We start from the raw sequence: 22082 nt of genomic DNA, 5'->3' as shown, positions 1-22082 counted from the left end.
ATTGCTAAGATCTGAAAGAAAACTGTACTATACTTTATACATGACCACATATCTTAACTACTGCTGTAGTTACCACCCACTTCCTGTAACACATGCAAACAAGTTTAATTATCCCATGCTTTACAATATGCAAAATTTTCTGCACAACATTCTTCATTACTATAACAGTAAGTCATCTCATTTTATGCCACCATTCCCCCCCATCTCTGGCCTTTCTTAAGGTACAAATCACTGCCTGTCTAAAAATTCTGTGTTTTCTGCCTCTCAAGATAAAGGTTTCTAGAGATAGATAGTCAGTGGTTGTTTCTCAAAACAATCAAATATAAACTATGGTTGTATTTAAATAAATCAATGTTTATCTGGGAGGGAAGAGAACAAAGTAAAGGTTTTCCTTAATACTTGTCTGAGCCCTGGTCTACACTAAGGTCGGGGGTCGAACTAGGGTACGCGAATTCAGCTACGTGAATAACGTAGCTGAATTCGAACTACCCTAGTTCGACTTACTTACCCGTCCAGACGCCGCGGAAGCGAACTCCGCGGCTCCAAGGTCGACTCCGGCAACTCCTCCTGCCGCGGTGGAGTACCGGAGTTCGAACTAGCGCTTCCGGGGTTCGAACTATTGCGTCTAGATCAGACGCGATAGTTCGAACTCCGAGCAGTCGAACTCGCCGCGTCGACCCAGCAGGTAAGTGTAAACGTGGCCTGAGAGGCTGCTCAAAACCTCATTAGAACAGGTTAGATGTCTTAGTTGCAAAGGCCAAAATTTGTTAACAGTAACTTTACATATCACATTACATGTGATCTCCTTTCATTTTTTCTGTCTCCCCAGTTAACTTTTTGTTCTTCTCACAGACTCTATCCTGTATCTCCAGCATACATCTTTTGGGGCTTGTTAGAAGTTTCTTCTTCCAGCCCTCCATCACTGGGCGCTCTTCCTACATAGAAACCTCTAGTCTTTTTCCTCAAAGTGTTATAACAAATGTATGTGGTTAAAAGTGTGACTTACCGAATATATTATTTATTAAGCACAGTGGAGCCAGTGCTGTTCATGACACAAAATAAAGACAGCTCTTGCCTAAGAAGATTACCTTCTATAAAACAGACATGGAGAGGATGGGACACTTTCGTCTCCATGTAACATTTGGGAATGTCTTAAATTGTCACGTTGGTACTTACCATATATCTGTGAAGAAATGTTTTTGATGCCCCAAAACGACTTTTATTTTATTGACTGAAACAATGATTGTTCAAATTCTCTCTCAGGCTCCCAATCCTGTGCTCATTTAAACCCCAAGCTCATGTCTTTATCCCTCCACTTCTCCCCCACCTCAAAAATGGTTTGGGGGTTCACATATTTTCTGTATGTAAAAAAGTGATTTTGCAATCTCAATCAATCATGTATCATTTGGGGGGGGGGGGAAGACACCGCTATGATTGCAATAGTCTCCATTATATTTTGTGTCCTACAACTTTTATATTCTTCGTATATAAATTGAAAATTATAATTATGCTATAACTGCTTTTTCAAATTATTTTTGTCTCCTGGTGATTTAATCCTTGATTCTCTATTTACATTTGGGCTTAATTTTATGCACATGAGTAGTCTCACTAAAGCTAGTGGAAGTAGTCACATACATAAAGTTGAGCATAGGCATACATTTTTGCCGGGGCCTTACCTTCTCATTTTCTCTTTGAGTATGTGTTTACACAAAGTTGTGTTTTGCTTTTAAGAATATACTTAAACTTCAGATGAAATAGGGCTGGGGAAGGGAAGAAACAGGCAGGCATAGCTCTGATGGAATCCCCTCTCTTGCTTTGTTTCTATTTTTGTGTATTTTTAAAGTTATCCATTTTCTTTGAGGAAAAATATTAGGTTTCCAAATATAAAAACAATAATACAGTTATTTAATCAGAATAAATTTTGTTGTAGCTTGTATGGTGTGTGAGGTCTTTTTAGTAAAGTGACATAGCTGGATATTTGAAATAATTTTTATTTTATTTTCTAAATCCTATGTTGCTTTTCTTTACATTTTCTTTATATTTCTGATAAAATGCCTTGATTTCAATTACAGTTTTAAGGAAATTAAATAACATTTTAACTTCCATCATGTTTAATTTTAGTGAAACATATCCCAATTCCATCCAGTGGAACCATTTCAGCAGCTTCATTTTCGGAAGACTTACCACAGCCTACACCTGTCACATCCTCTCCTTCTGGTCCCAAAGACCAAATTAAAGGTGGAGGTGAAGAAAAGAAAAAAAAGGAGAAAGCAGAAAAAAAAGGTATTTCCATTTTTCAAATCCATTAGGCATCTACAACAGTTAATTTGCACACTTGCTGTTTACATTTTTATTGGAGAGGATAGAAAAGAGCAATCGGTAGAGCTATAGTAGGAAAAATTCATACACATTAACCCTTAAACTCCTGGAGAAAGGAAGTATTTACAAATAATGAAAAAGTTTAATCAAATAGGTTTGGGGCACTTAAAATTTTAAGTTGGATATTGGGCAGATTTGTGTCAATGTGGCTGAACTGTAGGTTGTCTTCCCTTTCAAAATAATAAATAAAATACTGAAATGTTGAGGTGGAGTCTGCCACAGCGCATGAAATTAAATAACTCAGATCTGAGGTTCATTGTTCAATTTTGATTCTACCATTTATACAATGCAAGCAACAGCCCATAAACTAGCTTAGAGAAATTACCGTATATACTCGTTCATTAGACTGTTCGTTTATAAGGCGACCCCCCCAAGATGGTTAGGTAAAAATAGCAAAAACTGTATGACCCTTTCATAAGCTGACCCTATATTTCAGGATTCGGCAAACTTTGGTTCCTGACCTGTCAGGGTAAGCCACTGGCAGGATGTTTTGTTTACTTGGAGCGTCTGCAGGCATGGGAGCCCCTCAGCTCCCTGTGGCTGCGGTTCACCGTTCCCAGCCAATGGGAGCTACGGGAAGTGGAGCCGAGGGGCTCCATGCCTGCAGACGTTCCAGGTGAACAAAACAACAACGTATTAGATATTCAATTCAGTGATTCCATAGAGTTTTTAAAATCATCAAATTTTGGTGAAGACCCATTTATAAGCCGACCCCCACTCTTTGCTGCGTCACTTTTTAACCAAAAATATTTGGCTTATGAACAAGTATATATGGTACTCAGTAAGAAGTAGTAATGTAATATAGCACTAAAGGGTAGAACCCAATGTAGTTTGACTGTTTCTTCTGCTTCTTTTCGGAAAACTCTCTTAATCAATGAGTTTTAGCAACCTATTTAAATCCATCCACACCAACACTAGTGGTATTATTGTTTGGGTGGGGGGGAGAGTTCAGTGGTTTGAGCATTGACCTGCTAAACCCAGGGTTGTGAGTTCAATCCTTGAGGGGGCCACTTAGGAATCAGGGGCAGAAATTGGTCCTGCTAGTGAAGGCAGGAGGCTGGACTCGATGACCTTTCAAGGTCCCTTCCAGTTCTAGGAGATTGGTATATCTCCAATTATTATTATTTATTTATTTGTGGAAATTAACACTGCGTGTTGGGACTTTAAATATTTTACCCGAATATATTTGACTCCATTTGATATTTATTAGCTGCCTCTAGTAACCTTCCTGTAAGAGTATTTATAAAATACTGATTACATTTCCACAAAGGTCTGTTTGGCAACTCAGTGCATGATTAGGAAGGGTCAGTTTATGAACAGTACAATTCACCATTGATGGAAATGGATTTATTTCTGGATCTTCTTCAGAATTTTGACATCCCTGTGGCAGTAAAGGGACTGAAACGGCATTTGGTTCTGTAGATGGGTATAATCATTTTCCTTGTCTTCAGTATGCAAGACTTTTGACACAGACTAGGATCTCACTGGGATTCATAAAATTTGAAGTAGAGACCAGATGGCATCTCTAAAGCAATAAAGTGATGCACAATTTTAGCATCTTTTTGTGGGATCTAGTGGTTACAAGGTTAATAAAGAATTTTTTATGTTATTTTTGAAAGTTGCCACTTTGTGCAGGCACAGTCCTGTACTGGAACATTTATAAACAAAAATGTATAGAAAGTTATTTACTTAAATTACAAGTGAAAAGAAAGGTGCTTCGTTGTCCCTTTTTTCCTTCCTGAAGACGATGTTTCGTCGTTTGACTTTACATATCATGGTAAAAATGTTAGAAAGATCCAGCTTCTTTAGATGAAAATACTAACATCTGGAATACACATGTCTTAATTAAGATGCTACTCCCATGGATTGTAATTCAGTAAACCAAATGTGAACGTCTCATCTTCAAACCAGCAGACGTGTTCTTATGTACAAAATCATTTATTACAGCCCTGAGAGTTTACAAAATGTGAGCTGTTAATTTAAAAAAGAGAAGAATATCTGTATGAGTCCTAATATGAGCCAATTCTTAAATCAGTATGAGTAACAGCTATGAATCAATTGAAACGTAAGATGCCTTTTTGATAATTTTCCGTCAAACACATGTATTGATTCTTCCTTCTGCATATGGCAAACATTTGGTTAAGATAAAGGGTGCAATACCTTAAACCAGCTTTCCAGCAATAATTTGATGAGAAGTGATTAAAATATCTTTGTATTGGTGCAAGAGAAATATCAATTTATTTTATCAATATGCAACATTCTTGGAGGCTTTTTATTTTTATTTTTTTTTAGGCCAAGAAGACTATACGGCTCTTGCATCACTTTTTTAATTAGGTATCATACTGGGTTTCCGTTTTGCTGGTGAATTACCAGTACTAAGTTTGCTGCTGCTGCTGCTATGACTACTTTCAGATCATACATAACGCTATGTTTTCATACAAAATAGCCACAGTTAAAATCAAGATGACTTTTAACTTAAAAAATAAAATATACAGTCATTTTGTTTGTAATGTTAAGTTTTAATATTTGTGGGAAATAGTAACCAGTGATTGTAGTTTAGGTCTAAGAATGACATGATTTGAAATAATGGGTGGAAGTAAGAAGTTAGTCCTTCCTTTGTTTTCTTCCTTCAGAACACAAGTATCTAGTGATACTAAATGAACTGAACTACTGTGCTTATACGTCACACTGAGATTGTAGTTTCTCTTGTCCATACAAGTTGGTATATATGTATACATTTTAGGGAGTTATTACTGCATCTAATTAAACTCACTATTACAGGAGAGAAGAGGGAGAAGAAGCAGCCGCTGCCAGGAGCTGGAAGTGATGACTCCAGACCTATGGATGTTTCTCGTCTGGACCTTCGTGTCGGTTGTATCATCACTGCAAAAAATCACCCTGATGCGGATTCTCTATATGTCGAGGAGGTGGATGTTGGAGAAGCAAACCCAAGAACTGTTGTCAGTGGCTTAGTAAAGCATGTGCCTCTAGAACAGGTACAAATTACTTTTATACAGTATTTGGCTGCGTAATGTATACTGTCTAAGTCCCAAAGAATCCTGGCTAATGCTAATTCTGTTAAAGTGACTCCTGGTTTATAGGAAAGACGTTCTTCAACAGCAGTCTTAATCTTTATTTTGTTTATTAAAAATAATATTTTAACAACGGAAGGACAGATTTTAAACTAGATGAGAAGCTGTACTAGTGCAGCTGTAAGTACTCTTGCTGTTACAAACTTTCTTGCTTTTAAAAGATGTCCGTCTCATTGAAAACGTTTGAAAGGAAATGTTGATATTTCATTCAAGCAGCTAGTTTGAGGGAATAATATAGATGGGCACATAATGCCGTAAGTAAATGGTTCAGGATTGATGGATCCCTTCCAATTCTAACTTTTATGAATCTGTGATGATTATTTTTTTTAATGTTTTCCATATTTTCCCCTTATTTTTATTCCTTATTTTGTTTAAATTATCATAGCAGTGTTTAAAATGCATATTTATCCTAAATACAAATGTGTTAATGAGATTAAAATTGCTAGTCTCATGAGATAGGTATATCTCTCTCTATATATGTCTTATTTTGCTTCCATAAAATAATTTGTGTGTTTATAAGCAGTTTTATTAGAAAAATGCTGACCTTTTTGGTTTTTCAGATATTTTTATATGATCACATAGGCTTTTGGTCATATACGGCTGTTTATTGTAGTCTTTGGATCTAAAGCTGCTTAATTATTATCATATGGTTCCTACTAGGGAGAGGTCCAAGATTTAAAACCTGTGTCCAAATCTGAACTTTTTTTAACCTTGAGGTGTTGTAGAGGGATAGTTTGAATCCCAGCTTCTGGATTTGTCTGTTATAGAGATATTGGTCACCAATTTCCCATCTTTAAAGATTTCCTGGGTATTTGGATCTGAGGTTTTATCTTGGGCCTTCTAAACTATATACCAGACACAAGGACATTTAAAATAATTAGATCTTTTCCAGAACTCACTTTTTATATTAGAATTGGAAACATCTAGCAAACACTTAAAAAAGGAATATTTTAAAGTTATTTAAAGTAAAAGCAAATTTTATGGTAATGCTCACTTTCAAATAATACTGTTTCTGATATTGTAGTGAAGAAGTAATTTTTTTTTAAAAGTCTACAGAAAGACATTTTCCAAGTTCTTCTGTCATACCTGTAACAAGTGTAAGCTTAAGTGTAAGCTGCATAAACAACACACATGTACATGTTTAAAAAATGTGTGTTAGGCATCCTGAAGCCCTGAGATGTTAACTCAGGGGTCGGCAACCTTTCAGAAATGGTGTGCCAAGTCTTCATTTATGCACTCTAATTTAAGGTTTTGCGTGCCAGTAATACATTTTAACCTTTTTAGAAGGTCTCTTTCTATAAGTCTATAATATATAACTAAACTATTGTTGTATGTAAAGTAAATAAGGTTTCAAAATGTTTAAGAAGCTTCATTTAAAATTAAATTAAAATGCAGAGCCCCCCGGACCGGTGGCCAGGACCCAGGCAGTGTGAATGCCACCGAAAATCAGCTCACGTGCCACCTTTGGCACGCATGCCATAGGTTGCCTACCCCTGTGTTTACTGGAATGTGAGGCACATAAAACAAGCATCTTCTTGTGTGTATCCAGAAAATGTTTAGTTTTGTTAATGTCTTCATGCCCATTCTTTAAAGTTCCTCTGAATCATCGTCACATGTGTTACAATATAAGAAAATAATATAATGAGAAACATTTGGAAAAGTAGAGACTTAGCCAGTCAGAAAAGGATACTAGTTTGACTTCACTGGAAACATTAATGGAAGAAAACCATCTGGATATTTAAAGTTTTACAAGTGCACACATCCTTTTCTAACCTGTACCATTGTACCTAGAAACATTATTCATGAACTCTTCAGAATATAAATAATATGAAAGCTCTCTGATCACCCACCACAGCCACTGAGAGGGTATATGAAGAAGGTAATTCAAAACCCTTCCCATTTCCATTTTGTTTCAATCTAAATGTGCCTATACACATCCACAACATATTTCCATTTGTTTCTGCACTGCGTCACCTTCAGTGTTAAAGGCTACACTGTCTATCCCAGGATTGTTTTTGTAATCAGTCAAAACCAAGCATGAATAAAGAGCATAAAACTATTGCACTGTCCCTTTTATTCTGTATATCTGTCTATCTCAGTTATGCAGCTTTCAGCACCAGGCTATCTCAGATATTTGCATTTCAAATATTTAAAACAAAATAGAACCACTGACATTCTACATCATCATATGTTTTGGGGGATTTACTTTCATAGCAGTGGCTTAAAATATACAACTATCACCTGCAAAATGTACTGTATGTACACAGTAGATGTATAATATCAAGAATATATTTAAATTGTCTATTTTCCATTATTCCTTCTTGTTTTCAGGGATTTGTATCTTAATGCTAAGAAAAATTGATTTTTGTTAAATTTTCTCTTAAATATTCAGAATGTTGCACATGTGTAAATTTTATTCAATTCAAAAGGAGTCATGTGGTGTTGCTTTAAAAATTTGTTAATATACAAAAATCTCAATCTGAGAACAATTTCTTATGGGATAGGGCAAATTTGAAGACATGTTTGTTTTGTTTAAAAATGTTCTGCTTCAATTTTAATCAACTTAAAAAAATTTTCTAGGGCAAAATATTCTCTAATGGGGTCTGGTTGCAGTGCTTACTCTCATTATTTACAGGTTTCAGAGTAGCAGCCGTGTTAGTCTGTATCCGCAAAAAGAACAGGAGTACTTGTGGCACCTTAGAGACTAGCAAATTTATTTGAGCATAAGCTTTCGTGGGCTACAGCCCACTTCTTCAGATGCATAGAATGGAACATAATATTGAGGATATATATATATATATATATATATATATATATATATACATACACACACATACAGAGAGCATGAAAAGGTGGGAGTTGTCTTACCAACTCTTAGAGGCCAATTAAGTAAGGAAAAAAAACTTTTGAAGTGATAATCAAGATAGCCCAGTACAGACAGGCTGGAAGGAGGTTACTAGTGGAGTTCCTCAGGGATCAGTTTTGGGACCAATTTTATTTAACCTTTTTATTACTGACCTTGGCACAAAAAGCGGGAATGTGCTAATAAAGTTTGCGGATGTCACAAAGCTGGGAGGTATTGCTAACACAGAGAAGGACCGGGATATCATACAGGAAGATCTGGATATCCTTGTAAACTGGAGTAATAGTAATAGAATGAAATTTAATAGTGAAAAGTGCAAGGTCATGCATTTAGGGATTAATAACAAGAATTTTAGTTATAAATTGGGGACGCATCAGTTGGAAGTAACAGAGGAGGAGAAGGACCTCGGAGTGGTGGTTGATCACAGGATGACTATGAGCTGCCAATGTGATATGGCCGTAAAAAAAGCGAATGCGGTTTTAGGATGCATCAGGCGAGGTATTTCCAGCAAAGATAAGGAGGTGTTAGTACCGTTATATAAGGCACTGGTGAGACCTCATCTGGAATACTGTGTGCAGTTCTGGTCTCCCATGTTTAAGAAGGATGAATTCAAACTGGAACAGGTTCAGAGACGGGCTACTAGGATGATCCGAGGAATGGAAAACCTGTCTTATGAAAGGAGACTGAAAGAGCTTGGCTTGTTTAGCCTAACCAAAAGAAGGTTGAGGGGGGATATGATTGCTCTTTATAAATATATCAGAGGGATTAATATTAGGGAAGGAGAGGAATTATTTAAGCTTAGTACCAATGTGGACACAAGAACAAATGGATATAAACTGGACATTAGGAAGTTTAGACTTGTAATTAGACGAAGGTTTATAACCATTAGAGGAGTGAAGTTCTGGAACAGCCTTCCAAGGGGAGTAGTGGGGGCAAAAGACATATCTGGCTTTAAGACTAAGCTTGATAAATTTATGGAGGGGATGGTATGATGGGATAGCCTAATTTTGGCAATTAATTTGGCAATTGATCTTTGATTATCAGCAGGTAAGTATGCCCAGTGGTCTGTGATGGGATGTTAGAGGGGTTGGGATCTGAGTTACTACAGAGAATTCTTTCCTGGGTGCTGGCTGGTGAGTCTTGCCCACATGCTCAGGGTTTAAATGATCGCCATATTTGGGTCGGGAAGGAATTTTCCTCCAGGACAGATTGGCAGAGGCCCTGGAGGTTTTTCGCCTTCCTCTGCAACATGGGGCACGGGTCACTTTCTGGAGGATTCTCTGCAGCTTGAGGTCTTCAAACCGCAATTTGGGGACTTCGATAACTCAGACATAGGCTAGGGGTTTGTTATAGAAGTGGATGGGTGGGATTCTGTGGCCTGCATTGTGCAGGAGGTCAGACTAGATGATCATAATGGTCCCTTCTGACCTTAAAGTCTATGAGTCTATAAAAATACAAGTGTTTTAAATGAGCAAGTTGCTGTGTGCAGTACATACCGCCATTTTCAGTTGCTCAAAAAATTGTCTTTGGTATTTACATCTGTGCCATACATTCCTATTCAGCCCAATCTGCATCCTGAAATTTAAACCACCTAAACATTTTTATTATACATTTTTTCTTTTTTATATACTAACTTTAGTTTGTAGTAGGGTTTTTTTTAAAGAAAATTCCTCTGCTAAGTGCACTGTACTAAAGATGGCCTAAAGTTGTGACCCAAAACAACAGAAGCATGGCAAATGAGTAAAATATGTATTATCTAATATTTTGGCACATCGAGGCTCAACCTTAGAGGCTTTCCTATTGTACCCTGTTGTGTTTAGGTGCTGGAGGACAGCCTGGAACATTTCGTCCTTAATTGTCTGTTTCCTGGCTTTTATTGACAGCCTAAAAAGGCTTATAGAGTGGTAATTATTTCTTGTGTATTATTGTTGTTAGCATATTTACATGTACACAAGCAATATGCAGTCTACTGTATATATGCATATTACATGTATTAAGCTTTCTCCCTCATAATCCTCTTTTTTCTGTAATAAAATAACTTCCAAAACCCTAACTTAATTTCCTTACAATTTTTTTTTAAATGAATGTCTATTCTTTTTTGTGCAGATGCAGAACCGGATGGTAGTATTACTCTGTAACCTGAAGCCTGCAAAGATGAGGGGAGTGGTATCTCAAGCAATGGTGATGTGTGCCAGCTCACCAGAGAAGATTGAGATCCTTGCTCCCCCCAGTGGGGCTGTTCCTGGAGAGAGAATCACTTTTGAAGGTTTTCCTGGTAAGCAATAAGTATTTTTGGGGAAATGGGGAACAATGCGTAGCCAGGAACTTGCATATCAGTGTCATAGTGGTCTCTCAGTTGGAGCTGATTATACAACAAGTATTATAAATTGAGTTAAATTTCTGATTTAAATTACAGGCGTGTGAAGAATTCATATTTTTATAAGAATACTCTAGTATTCTGTGAATACATAGCATAAAGAAGGATTAAAGTATCTAACTGAAAGCCAAAAATTGGGGATTGTGGGAGAAATAATAACTATCATACCTAACACATTGTGCATTTTCATCCATAGCTCTCTTTATGAACGTGGTAATTTTCAATATTTCCATTTTGCAAATGGAGGCATGGAGGCATAGACAGGCTAAGTGACTTGCCCAAGGTCACATAATAAGTCAGCACCAGACTTAGTAATAGAACCAAGGTTTCCTGACTCCCAATTCTGCATCCTTCACCTCATAAATATATGCACAATGTTTTCTGGGAAACATCTGTTTCTAAGGTGAATTTTGAAGAAAAGTTTTGAACATTGCGTTCTTCAAATCATCTTTGGCTCCAATAAACATGTTGTATTTGGTTATGTTTTTACATTTTTTTAAATGTTTTTTTAATTCTGAAAATGACAGTTTGCTATGATAGAATCAAACCTGGTCTTGCTAATTTGTATCCTGATGGGGAGAAAGATCCCTCTAGCCTCCAAACAGGTAAAGTGAGTGTAGATTTTGTGAAAGGTGCTGTACTGACAGCCCAGTATGGTATAGTTATTGTCTTCTAGTTGCTCACAGATAAACATTACACAGGTAGTGGTACTGAATGTTTCTCCACCCAGGTGTCTCATCACAATTCTGTCAAACCCACCACTTGAAGATGAGGGATATTCAGTTTCCACTTCTTTTCTGGGCCTCTCTGTTGACTCTATCAACCAAAACGCCAAATTATTGTTTGTGGTAGTGGAGCTTATAACCTCCATGTCAGTGGTTCTCAAACTTTTGTGCTGGTGACCCCTTTCACATAGCAAGCCTCTGAGTGCGACCCCCCCTTATAAATTAAAAACGCTTTTTAATATATTTCACACCATTATAAATGCTAGAGGCAAAGCAGGGTTTGGGGTGGAGGCTAACAGCTTGCGACCCCCCTGTAATAATCTTGCAACTCCCTACCCCCAGTTTGAGAACCCCTGCTCCATGTCATGGGATCAGCTTAACCCCAGACCGGCAGTGATGAGCTCCACAGTTCATTATCGATTCCCGGAGCCATCCACTGTCAAGCACAAGTTGTCATCTTCTGAAAATGATCATCCAGATAGATGTGTATGTGTCAATATTGTCTGATTCATTCCTACAATAACTGTTGCTTAAAATTGGGTTGCTATGTGTTTGTGTTTATCTCACATGCACATAGCAGCCTTTTTTTTAAATGTAAGCTATCATCTCTCTGGCACTTTTCAGTAGTGCCATACTTGACACACTACTGAAAAGGCAGGACACGCTGCTTCTTGAATACTTATCTCCACAGAATACCCTTTATATACATACTTCTTAATGTAATCTTCCGGTACAAAAAATATTTTGGATGGCATATTACTAGTCTCTGCACTAGTGCTTTTCAAATAGATGAAATGCACATTTTATTAAGACTTAGCTGCTGTACCTCTATTGCTGTAATTCAGAATGTATTAAAAATAATATCCTGTTTAAAGAGGAAATAAGTATTGCAGCACTTTTTTCTTTTTTAGTTTTATATATTTAAGATATACCATTTTATTGCTTAAGATATATCACATGCACTGTAGATTACATAAGAACATAAGAAAGGCCGTACCGGGTCAGACCAGAGGTCCATCTAGCCCAGTATCTGTCTACCGACAGTGGCCAACGCCAGGTGCCCCTGAGGGAGTGAACCTAACAGGCAATGATCAAGTGATCTCTCTCCTGCCATCCATCTCCATCCTCTGACGAACAGAGGCTAGGGACACCATTCTTACCCATCCTGGCTAATAGCCATTTATGGACTTAGCCACCATGAATTTATCCAGTCCCCTTTTAAACATTGTTATAGTCCTAGCCTTCACAACCTCCTCAGGTAAGGAGTTCCACAAGTTGACTGTGCGCTGCGTGAAGAAGAACTTCCTTTTATTTGTTTTAAACCTGCTGCCTATTAATTTCATTTGGTGACCTCTAGTTCTTGTATTATGGGAATAAGTAAATAACTTTTCCTTATCCACTTTCTCAACATCACTCATGATTTTATATACCTCTATCATATCCCCCCTTAGTCTTCTCTTTTCCAAACTGAAGAGTCCTAGCCTCTTTAATCTTTCCTCATATGGGACCCTCTCTAAACCCCTAATCATTTTAGTTGCTCTTTTCTGAACCTTTTCTAGTGCTAGAATATCTTTTTTGAGGTGAGGAGACCACATCTGTACACAGTATTCGAGATGTGGGCGTACCATGGATTTATATAAGGGCAATAATATATTCTCAGTCTTATTCTCTATCCCCTTTTTAATGATTCCTAACATCCTGTTTGCTTTTTTGACCGCCTCTGCACACTGCGTGGACATCTTCAGAGAACTATCCACGATAACTCCAAGATCTTTTTCCTGACTCGTTGTAGCTAAATTAGCCCCCATCATGTTGTATGTATAGTTGGGGTTATTTTTTCCAATGTGCATTACTTTACATTTATCCACATTAAATTTCATTTGCCATTTTGTTGCCCAATCACTTAGTTTTGTGAGATCTTTTTGAAGTTCTTCACAATCTGCTTTTGTCTTAACTATCTTGAGCAGTTTAGTATCATCTGCAAACTTTGCCACCTCACTGTTTACCCCTTTCTTCAGATCATTTATGAATAAATTGAATAGGATTGGTCCTAGGACTGACCCTTGGGAAACACCACTAGTTACCCCTCTCCATTCTGAGAATTTACCATTAATTCCTACCCTTTGTTCCCTGTCCTTTAACCAGTTCTCAATCCATGAAAGGACCTTTCCTTTTATCCCATGACAGCTTAATTTACATAAGAGCCTTTGGTGAGGGACCTTGTCAAAGGCTTTCTGGAAATCCAATTACACTATGTCCACCGGATCCCCCTTGTTCACATGTTTGTTGACCCCTTCAAAGAACTCTAATAGATTAGTAAGACACGATTTCCCTTTACAGAAACCATGTTGACTATTGCTCAAGAGTTTATGTTTTTCTATGTGTCTGACAATTTTATTCTTTACTATTGTTTCAACTAATTTGCCCGGTACCGACGTTAGACTTACCGGTCTGTAATTGCCGGGATCACCCCTAGAGCCCTTTTTAAATATTGGCGTTACATTAGCTAACTCCAGTCATTGGGTACCGAAGCCGATTTAAAGGACAGGTTACAAACCTTAGTTAATAGTTCCGCAACTTCACATTTGAGTTCTTTCAGAACTCTTGGGTGAATGCCATCTGGTCCCGGTGACTTGTTAATGTTGAGTTTATCAATTAATTCCAAAACCTCCTCTAGTGACACTTCAATCTGTGACAGTTCCTCAGATTTGTCACCTACAAAAGCCAGCTCAGGTTTGGGAATCTCCCTAACATCCTCAGCCGTGAAGACTGAAGCAAAGAATCTATTTAGTTTCTCCGCAATGACTTTATCATCTTTAAGCGCTCCTTTTGAATTTTGATCGTCAAGGGGCCCCACTGGTTGTTTAGCAGGCTTCCTGCTTCTGATGTACTTAAAAAACATTTTGTTATTACCTTTGGAGTTTTTGGCTAGCCGTTCTTCAAACTCCTCTTTGGCTTTTCTTATTACACTCTTGCACTTAAGTTGGCAGTGTTTGTGCTCCTTTCTATTTGCCTCACTAGGATTTGACTTCCACTTTTTAAAGGAAGTCTTTTTATCTCTCACTGCTTCTTTTACATGGTTGTTAAGCCACGGTGGCTCTTTTTTAGTTCTTTTACTGTTTTTCTTAATTTGGGGTATACATTGAAGTTGGGCCTCTATTATGGTGTCTTTAAAAAGGGCCCACGCAACTTGCAGGGATTTCACTTTAGTCACTGTACCTTTTAACTTTTGTCTAACTAACCCCCTCATTTTTGTATAGTTCCCCCTTTTTAAATTAAAGGCCACAGTGTTGGGCAGTTGAGATGTTCTTCCCACCACAGGGATGTTGAATGCTATTGTATTATGGTCACTATTTCCAAGCGGTCCTGCTACAGTTACCTCTTGGACCAGCTCCTGCGCTCCACTCAGGATTAAATCTAGAGTCGCCTCTCCCCTTGTGGGTTCCCGTACCAGCTGCTCCATGAAGCAGTCATTTAAAGTATCGAGAAATTTTATCTCTGCATTTCGTCCTGAAGTGAAATGTTCCCAGTCAATATGGGGATAATTGAAATCCCCCACTATTATTGGGTTCTTAATTTTGATAGCCTCTCTAATTTCCCTTAGCATTTCATCATCACTATTACTGTCCTGGTCAGGTGGTCGATAATAGATCCCTACTGTTATATTTTTACTAGAGCATGAAATTTCTATCCATAGAGACTCTATGGAACCTGTGGATTCGCTTAAGATTTTTACTTCATTTGAATCTACACTTTCTTTAACATATAGTGCCACTCCTCCCCCCGCACGGCCTGTTCTGTCCTTCCGATATATTTTGTACCCCCGAATGATTGTGTCCCATTGATTGCTCTCAGTCCACCAGGTTTCTGTGATGCCTATTATATCTATATCCTCCTTTATCACAAGGCACTCTAGTTCACCCATCTTATTATTTAGACTTCTGGCATTTGTGTACAAGAACTTTAAAAACTTGTCCCTGTTTATTAGCCTGCCTTTTTCTGATGTGCCAGATTCTTTTTTATGTGACTGTTTATCATCTGATCCGGCCCTTACATTATACTTCTCATTCCTCTGCTCCTGACTATAACCTGGAGATTCTCTATCATCAGACTCTCCCCTAGGAGAAGTCTGTGTCCGATCCACACGCTCCTCTGCAGCAGTCGGCTTTCCCCCATCTCCTAGTTTAAAAACTGCTCTACAACCTTTTTAATGTTTAGTGCCAGCAGTCTGGTTCCACTTTGGTTTAGGTGGAGCCCATCTCTCCTGTATAGGCTCCTCCCATCCCAGAAGTTTCCCCAGTTCCTAATGAACGTGAACCCCTCCTCTCTACACCATCGTCTCATCCACGCATTGAGACTCTGAAGCTCTGCCTGCCTACCTGGCCCTGCGCGTGGAACTGGGAGCATTTCTGAAAATGCCACCATAGAGGTCCTGGATTTCAGTCTCTTCCCTAGCAGCCTAAATTTGGCTTCCAGGACATCTCTCCTACCCTTCCCTATGTCATTGGTACCTACATGTACCACGACCACCGGCTCCTCCCCAGCACTACACATAAGTCTATCTAGATGCCTCGAGAGATCCGCAATCTTCGCACCAGGCAGGCAAGTCACCATACGGTTCTCCCGGTCATCACAGACCCAGCTATCTATATTTCTAATAATCGAATCTCCCATTACTAACACCTGCCTTTTCCTAGAAACTGTAGTTCCCTCCCCCGGAGAGGCAACCTCAGTGCGAGAGGCAACCCCAGCACCATCTGGAAGGAGGGTCCCCACTACGGGAATTAAAATCCAGAAATCTCCAATAATAAAAATGACTTTTGTCTTCACAGTTTCCTTTACCTCATAGTACTGATCAACTGCACCCCAAATCTGCTGTTCAAGTGTTTTGTGTTTGAAGGGTAAAGAATTTCTAAAGAAAATGGTTACATGGCAGTCTCAAAATATAAACAGAGCTAGTCATTACAAATATATCATAAGAGATGTGCACACTTACGTACCATGAAAAATAGTTCATAATCTTAAACAAAATTAACTCATCAATAAATGCCAAAACTGGAAAGAAAACAAAGTTGCCATATATTAACCACTTTTTATTTTATCTACAAAATAAGCAGCCAGTTATTTTGTGAAATCAAGGGAATCCCTCAGATGAAACATTTTAAGTCATTTTAAGTCATTCTGTTGGACATTCTTTCCAACATTCTTTTTTTCAGATCTTGGATTCCTCTTGATTTGACATTTTCCCAGTGTGGTGATTCATTCTGTTAGAAAATGTGCTATTTAATTATGTCAATCTATTTAATAGGCAGACTTGAAGAGTGCAAAACACTGAAATTATCTGCCTTCAAAAAAAAAAAGCTGTTGGAGAAACACATTGTTGTGAATCATGTGACCTTTTTTCCCCATTCCTAATCCACCCAAATTGTACCCATGTAAATGTTTTCCATCCCCAATGTTAAATTATAGAAACATATATGTGTTCTTTATTGCTCATTGTTTCCAAAAAATGTTCAAACTCCTTTATGCTATCAGTTCTAATGGACATGCAGTGGGTAGCACAAGCTGCAGAATAATCTTTGCTATTGTGAAAATCCTAGTGACAGCATCATGAGGGTCAGCCTTGACTTACTCTTTCTCTTAAGCATATTTTATGCTGAGTCCAAACCAAAAATCGGGTGTTCATGCATATTGATATTCTATTGACATAGTCTCTTTCTGGAAAGCTGTATTATAAATTAAATAGTTCTAAACCTCGGGCCTGCAGCCTATGATAGAAGGCTTTATATGTTTTACAACAGCTTCCTTCTGATAGGACGCCATGTGTCTACAAAGGTAGTAAGGGTTAGGGAGGCGGAAAGTTGGAAGAACCCTGCCAACCCAGTTGTAAATGGTGCCCCTTCATTGGCCTTACATCCTGCAACAGTTTTTTTTGTCCTTCACTATCATCAACATTTGTTTGGTAAAAGAATGATAGATTGAACCAAAATACAAAAGTAAAAATTTCTGGGGCACACAAGTATGATTCATGTGACCTTTTTTCCCCATTCCTAATCCACCCAAATTGTACCCATGTAAATGTTTTCCATCCCCAATGTTAAATTATAGAAATACTGGTTCACATAGTATGAATCAGAATTGTAGTTGGAAATACATTGGTGTTATGGCTGGTAATTTCTTTCACCATGGGCTACACTGGAGCCTATCTCTAATTTTAAAGAGATTTTAAAATCATATCCTTCTAAACTTCCCCTCCTACAGATTATCCTTAGTGAGAATGTGATCCTACCGATGTCCTTTGTGAGCTGCATATTACACTGTTAGCTATCTCTTAAGAACAGTGATCAAAACAGTAAACATTTAACCTGGAACTGTCCCACATTATGTCTTCTTGCTAAAGCTACTAAAGTAGTGATTTTATTTTTTAAATTAAATGGGTGAAAAGTGTCTCCCTTGGGTTGACTCCTGCATTAGCTGCATTATCTTTATTACCCATTGTTTCCAAAAAATTTCAAATTCCCTTATGCTTGTGGTAATCCTGCTGACAGATTTGAGGGGTCAGCCTTGAGTTGCTCTTTGTCATGTCATATTTTATGTTGAGTCCAAACTCGTAAATCAAAAATAATTTATCAGAACTGACATTTGAAAATGAGGAAAATTATCACAGCGCTACGGAGCTCTGTTACATTGCATCCTGTCTGTTCGTTCACATCAAGCCACCTGCCTAATGGGGCACTTCTGTAGCAAAACAGTTAGAATTACTTTTAAGGAAACCTTTAATCCATCATTAGATTTCCAAACGTCTTTTCCTAGTGAGAGTCAGTTGTGTCCGCCTTTGTTATAAAATTGTTCCCAGGTGTTGGTGCATATTGATATTCCATTGACCATTCTGTTTCACAAAAGCTGTATTATAAATTAAATGTAGTGTGAAAGTTGTACTTTAGAACTAAACCTATGGCCTGCAGTCTATGATAGAGCGTTTGGTATGCGTTACAACCAATTCCTTCTGATAGGAAGCCAGAGACATCTGGGGAGCTTTGATAATGCCAAATGAAGATTTTTACAACCATTTTATTTTTAAAAAATTGACTTCTGGAGATATCCATTTTAGCTAAAGAATATAGCAACTACTTTCTAAAGCACCAACGAGGGAAAAAAAAATGTTCAGAAAAACTGGTAGCTACAAGACAAAGCCAATAACGGTTTTTGAGGATAACACCATTCATTCTTAACAGCACAAAATAGACGTTCTAGAATAGAACCAATCATTACATATGAAAACATACAAAACAGATAAATAAATATGAGGAAAGGCTAGAGCAAGCCAACTTGATATAAAAGATATTCTTTTGCTAGTTGTGAAAGAAACACTTCTACATGACAGTCAGTTTTTAGCAAGAATCAAGTGTATTTATAAATCGCAATAAGGTAATTGCTATAAAGCAGCACACAAGATGGAAGGAATCATGCATTCATACAGTATAAATAAGCTAAAATTTTGATGGATATTATAAATGTTTATTTTTAAGCTTTTTTCTATTTTTATTGATTTTTAAATTTTCAGTTCTGAAAAATTGTGTTCTAAGTTTTCAGATTTTGTCCATTTAAATTTTCACAGTTGTGGGAGATTGAGGGATCAGACTGGGGGGGAAGGGGGAGACAATAATTATTTAATGACAGCATATGTTAAGATTTAAAAAGTTTAAGCTTTATAACCATTAAAACACAAATTGTCTACATATCACGTCAACAAAGTCTGTGTCCTCAAATCAAATTCAAGTTCTCAAGCAGCATTTTGCCTACCTATAAATTTCAAACATCATCAATGGCAATATTTTTCCTCAGGTTGTGTGTATTGTGAAATTGACATTTACCATTAAAAAGTCTAATCCTTCCAAGCCTAAGTGTAAATAATATATAGCATGGAAGGTTCGTTTTGTTGTTTAAGAGTAAATAACTTGCAAGATGTCACATAAAATTTAAATGCAAAACAGATGTAATTTAGTACATTTCACTAGGTTCATTTTTAGGGATGAAGAAGTAGGACAAGGGAGAGAGTGCTGATTTAATCACAGTAAAAAAAAAATACCTGTGAAACACACAAAGACAGGCATGTACTTTTTCACTGATCCTGCCTACCATGATGGAAGGTTTGTTCTGAAGCATTAGGTAAGTCTGATTCAGTGAGGGCAAGTCTGCACTACAAAATTAAGTCAAAATTAAATCACTTTTGCAAAAGGAAGCACCAAATTTAGTGTAAAGGCTCTTTTAGTTGTCAATCAACATATTATAATCGTAACTATCTAATGAGAATCAACCTTTCTTTAGGAAAATAACTAAAATGTACAAATGCAAAACATGAGGGCAGGGGACTGGACTTGATGACCTCTCGAGGTCCCTTCCAGGCCTAGAGTCAATGAATCTATGTTCACACTACGCTCAATAATGAACTCCCAAAATCCTAATAACTGGTTCCCTACCGGGTCCTCGGCGGCACTTCAGCGGTGTGTGTGTGTGTGTGTGGGGGGGGGGGTCTTCACTCACTCCGGGTTTTTGGCAGCATTTTGGCGGCAGGTCCTTCACCCAGAGGGAGTGAAGACCCCCGGCCCCCGCCGCCTGAGTGCCACCAAAGACCCGGTAGGGAACCGTGCGGTGAGTACAAGCCCCATGTGCCTATCTCTCCCCCACCCCTGAGTACCCCTCTCAGAACCCGCAACTCATCAAACCCCCCCCCCGCTCCTTGTCCCCTGACCACCCCCTCCCAAGACCCCCCCCCAACTGCCCCCCAGAACCCCACACCCTTCCCAACTCGCCCTGCTCCCTGTCCCCTGACTGCCCCAACCCCATCCACCACCACCCCAAAAGACCCCCGGAACTACCCAACCCCCCTGTCCCCTGACCGCCCCCCAGAACCTCCACCCCCTCCAGCTGCTCCCTGCCCCTTATCCAACCCCTCTTCCCAGGGTCGGCCCCCTTACCATGCTGCTTAAAGCGGCAGGCTCACTGGGGCTCTGTGAGCGGGCTGGGGAGCCTCCCCAGCTGGGAGCTCAGGTGGGCTGGACAGGACAGTCACCCGCCAGCCCCTTTAATAACTGGTTCTACACCGGCTTCTAAATTTAACAACCGGTTCTTGCGAACTGGTGTGAATGGGCTCCAGCTTACCAATGACTACAGTCCTTGAGTTGTCAGTATGCATCCTCCCCAGGAGCGCTTGCTCTGATTTAACTGTCAGCGTGGGACAATGTGGGATGGCTTCTGAAAGGCCGCAACAATTGATGTAAGCAGCACGGTGTCTATACTGACGCTGCATCAGCCTAACTACATCCACCTAATCACTTCACCCCTTGCAGAGGTGAAGTTATTAAGTCGGTGTAGTGGGCGAGTTACATAGGTGGGAGCTATGTTTTAGTGTAGATGTTAGAGTTAGGTCACGTAAGCAGCCTTACATTGACTTAACTCTGTAATGTAGACCAGGCCTGAGAGCCTGACATTATCATACCAGCTTTTCTCCCCATTGTCTTTAGCCACCAAAGTTTTAATCTGCCAGAACCCTGATGACTGGTGAACAGTCTTATCAGAGTTGTTTCTAATGGCCCATTGACTGAGGCACTGTCCCAACTTTTGGGTCACATTGTTAGCAGTGGCTAAACAAATTACCAGATGTTGGAGGCTAATTAGTCATACTATCATATATTTGTGCATACAGTTTTGACTGCCTCTTTTGTGCTAAAACAGGGATGGGCAACATTTGGCACGCAGCCCGCCAGGGTAAGCCCCCTGGCGGACTGGGCCGGTTTGTTTACCTGCTGCGTCCACAGGTTCGGCCTATCACGGCTCCCACTGGCCACAGTTCGCCACTCCAGGCCAATGGGCGCTGCGGGAAGCGGCGCGGGCCGAAGGATGTGCTGGCCACCACTTCCCACAGCCCCCGTTGGCTTGGAACGGTGAACCGCAGCCAGTGGGAACCACGATAGGCCGAACCTGTGGACGCAGCAGGTAAACAAACTGGCCCAGCTCGCCAGGGGGCTTACCCTACCAGGCCACATGCCAAACATTGTCGATCCCTGTGCTAAAAAATTCAGTCAGGTTCAACCATTACTAGATTTTAATTTCTCAAGCAGTGAAGGGCTGGTCCTTTGAGTCCTCTGGTCCAGTGGCTCTCAACCTTTCCAGACTACTGTACCTATTACAGGAGTCTGATTTGTCTTGCATACCCAAGTTTCATTTCACTTAAAAACTACTTGCTCACAAAATAAGGCATAAAAATACAAAAATGTCACAGCACACTGTTATTGAAAAATTACTTACTTTCTCATGTTTACCATATAATTATAAAATAAATCAATTGGAATATAAATATTGTACTTGCATTTCAGTGCATAGTATATGAACAGTATAAACAAGTCATATGAAATTTTAGTTTATACTGACTTCACTAGTGCTTTTTATGTAGCCTGTTCTAAAACTAGACAAATATCTAGATGAGTTGATGTACCCCCTGGAAGACCTCTACGTATCCCTAGGAGTACATGTACGTGTGATTGAGAACCACTACTCTGGTCATTAGAAGATTGCTTACATTGTGTTTGGTTATTCTTATGCAATGTTCAATCTTTGATCATTCTAAATGAGTGCTGGGGATTATT

At 38.8% G+C, this 22082-nt stretch overlaps 1 protein-coding gene across 3 annotated transcripts in view; it reads left to right on the top strand.

Annotated features, from left to right (window-relative positions):
- The window catches only part of AIMP1 (aminoacyl tRNA synthetase complex interacting multifunctional protein 1), a 66989-nt gene that overhangs the window by 39151 nt on the left and 5756 nt on the right, over positions 1-22082 (top strand). For all 3 annotated transcript variants that reach the window (XM_045018240.1, XM_045018238.1, XM_045018239.1), the window contains 3 exons: positions 2122-2283; positions 5161-5375; positions 10441-10609. In XM_045018240.1, coding sequence (XP_044874175.1) covers positions 2122-2283; positions 5161-5375; positions 10441-10609 — 546 coding nt within the window. The remainder of the gene's footprint in view (positions 1-2121; positions 2284-5160; positions 5376-10440; positions 10610-22082) is intronic.

Source organism: Mauremys mutica, chromosome 5, assembly GCF_020497125.1.
Source record: "Mauremys mutica isolate MM-2020 ecotype Southern chromosome 5, ASM2049712v1, whole genome shotgun sequence".
Classification (NCBI taxonomy): Eukaryota; Metazoa; Chordata; order Testudines; family Geoemydidae; genus Mauremys; species Mauremys mutica.
Note: the sequence above shows the minus strand (reverse complement) of the source record. Positions and strands in the feature narration are given on the sequence as shown.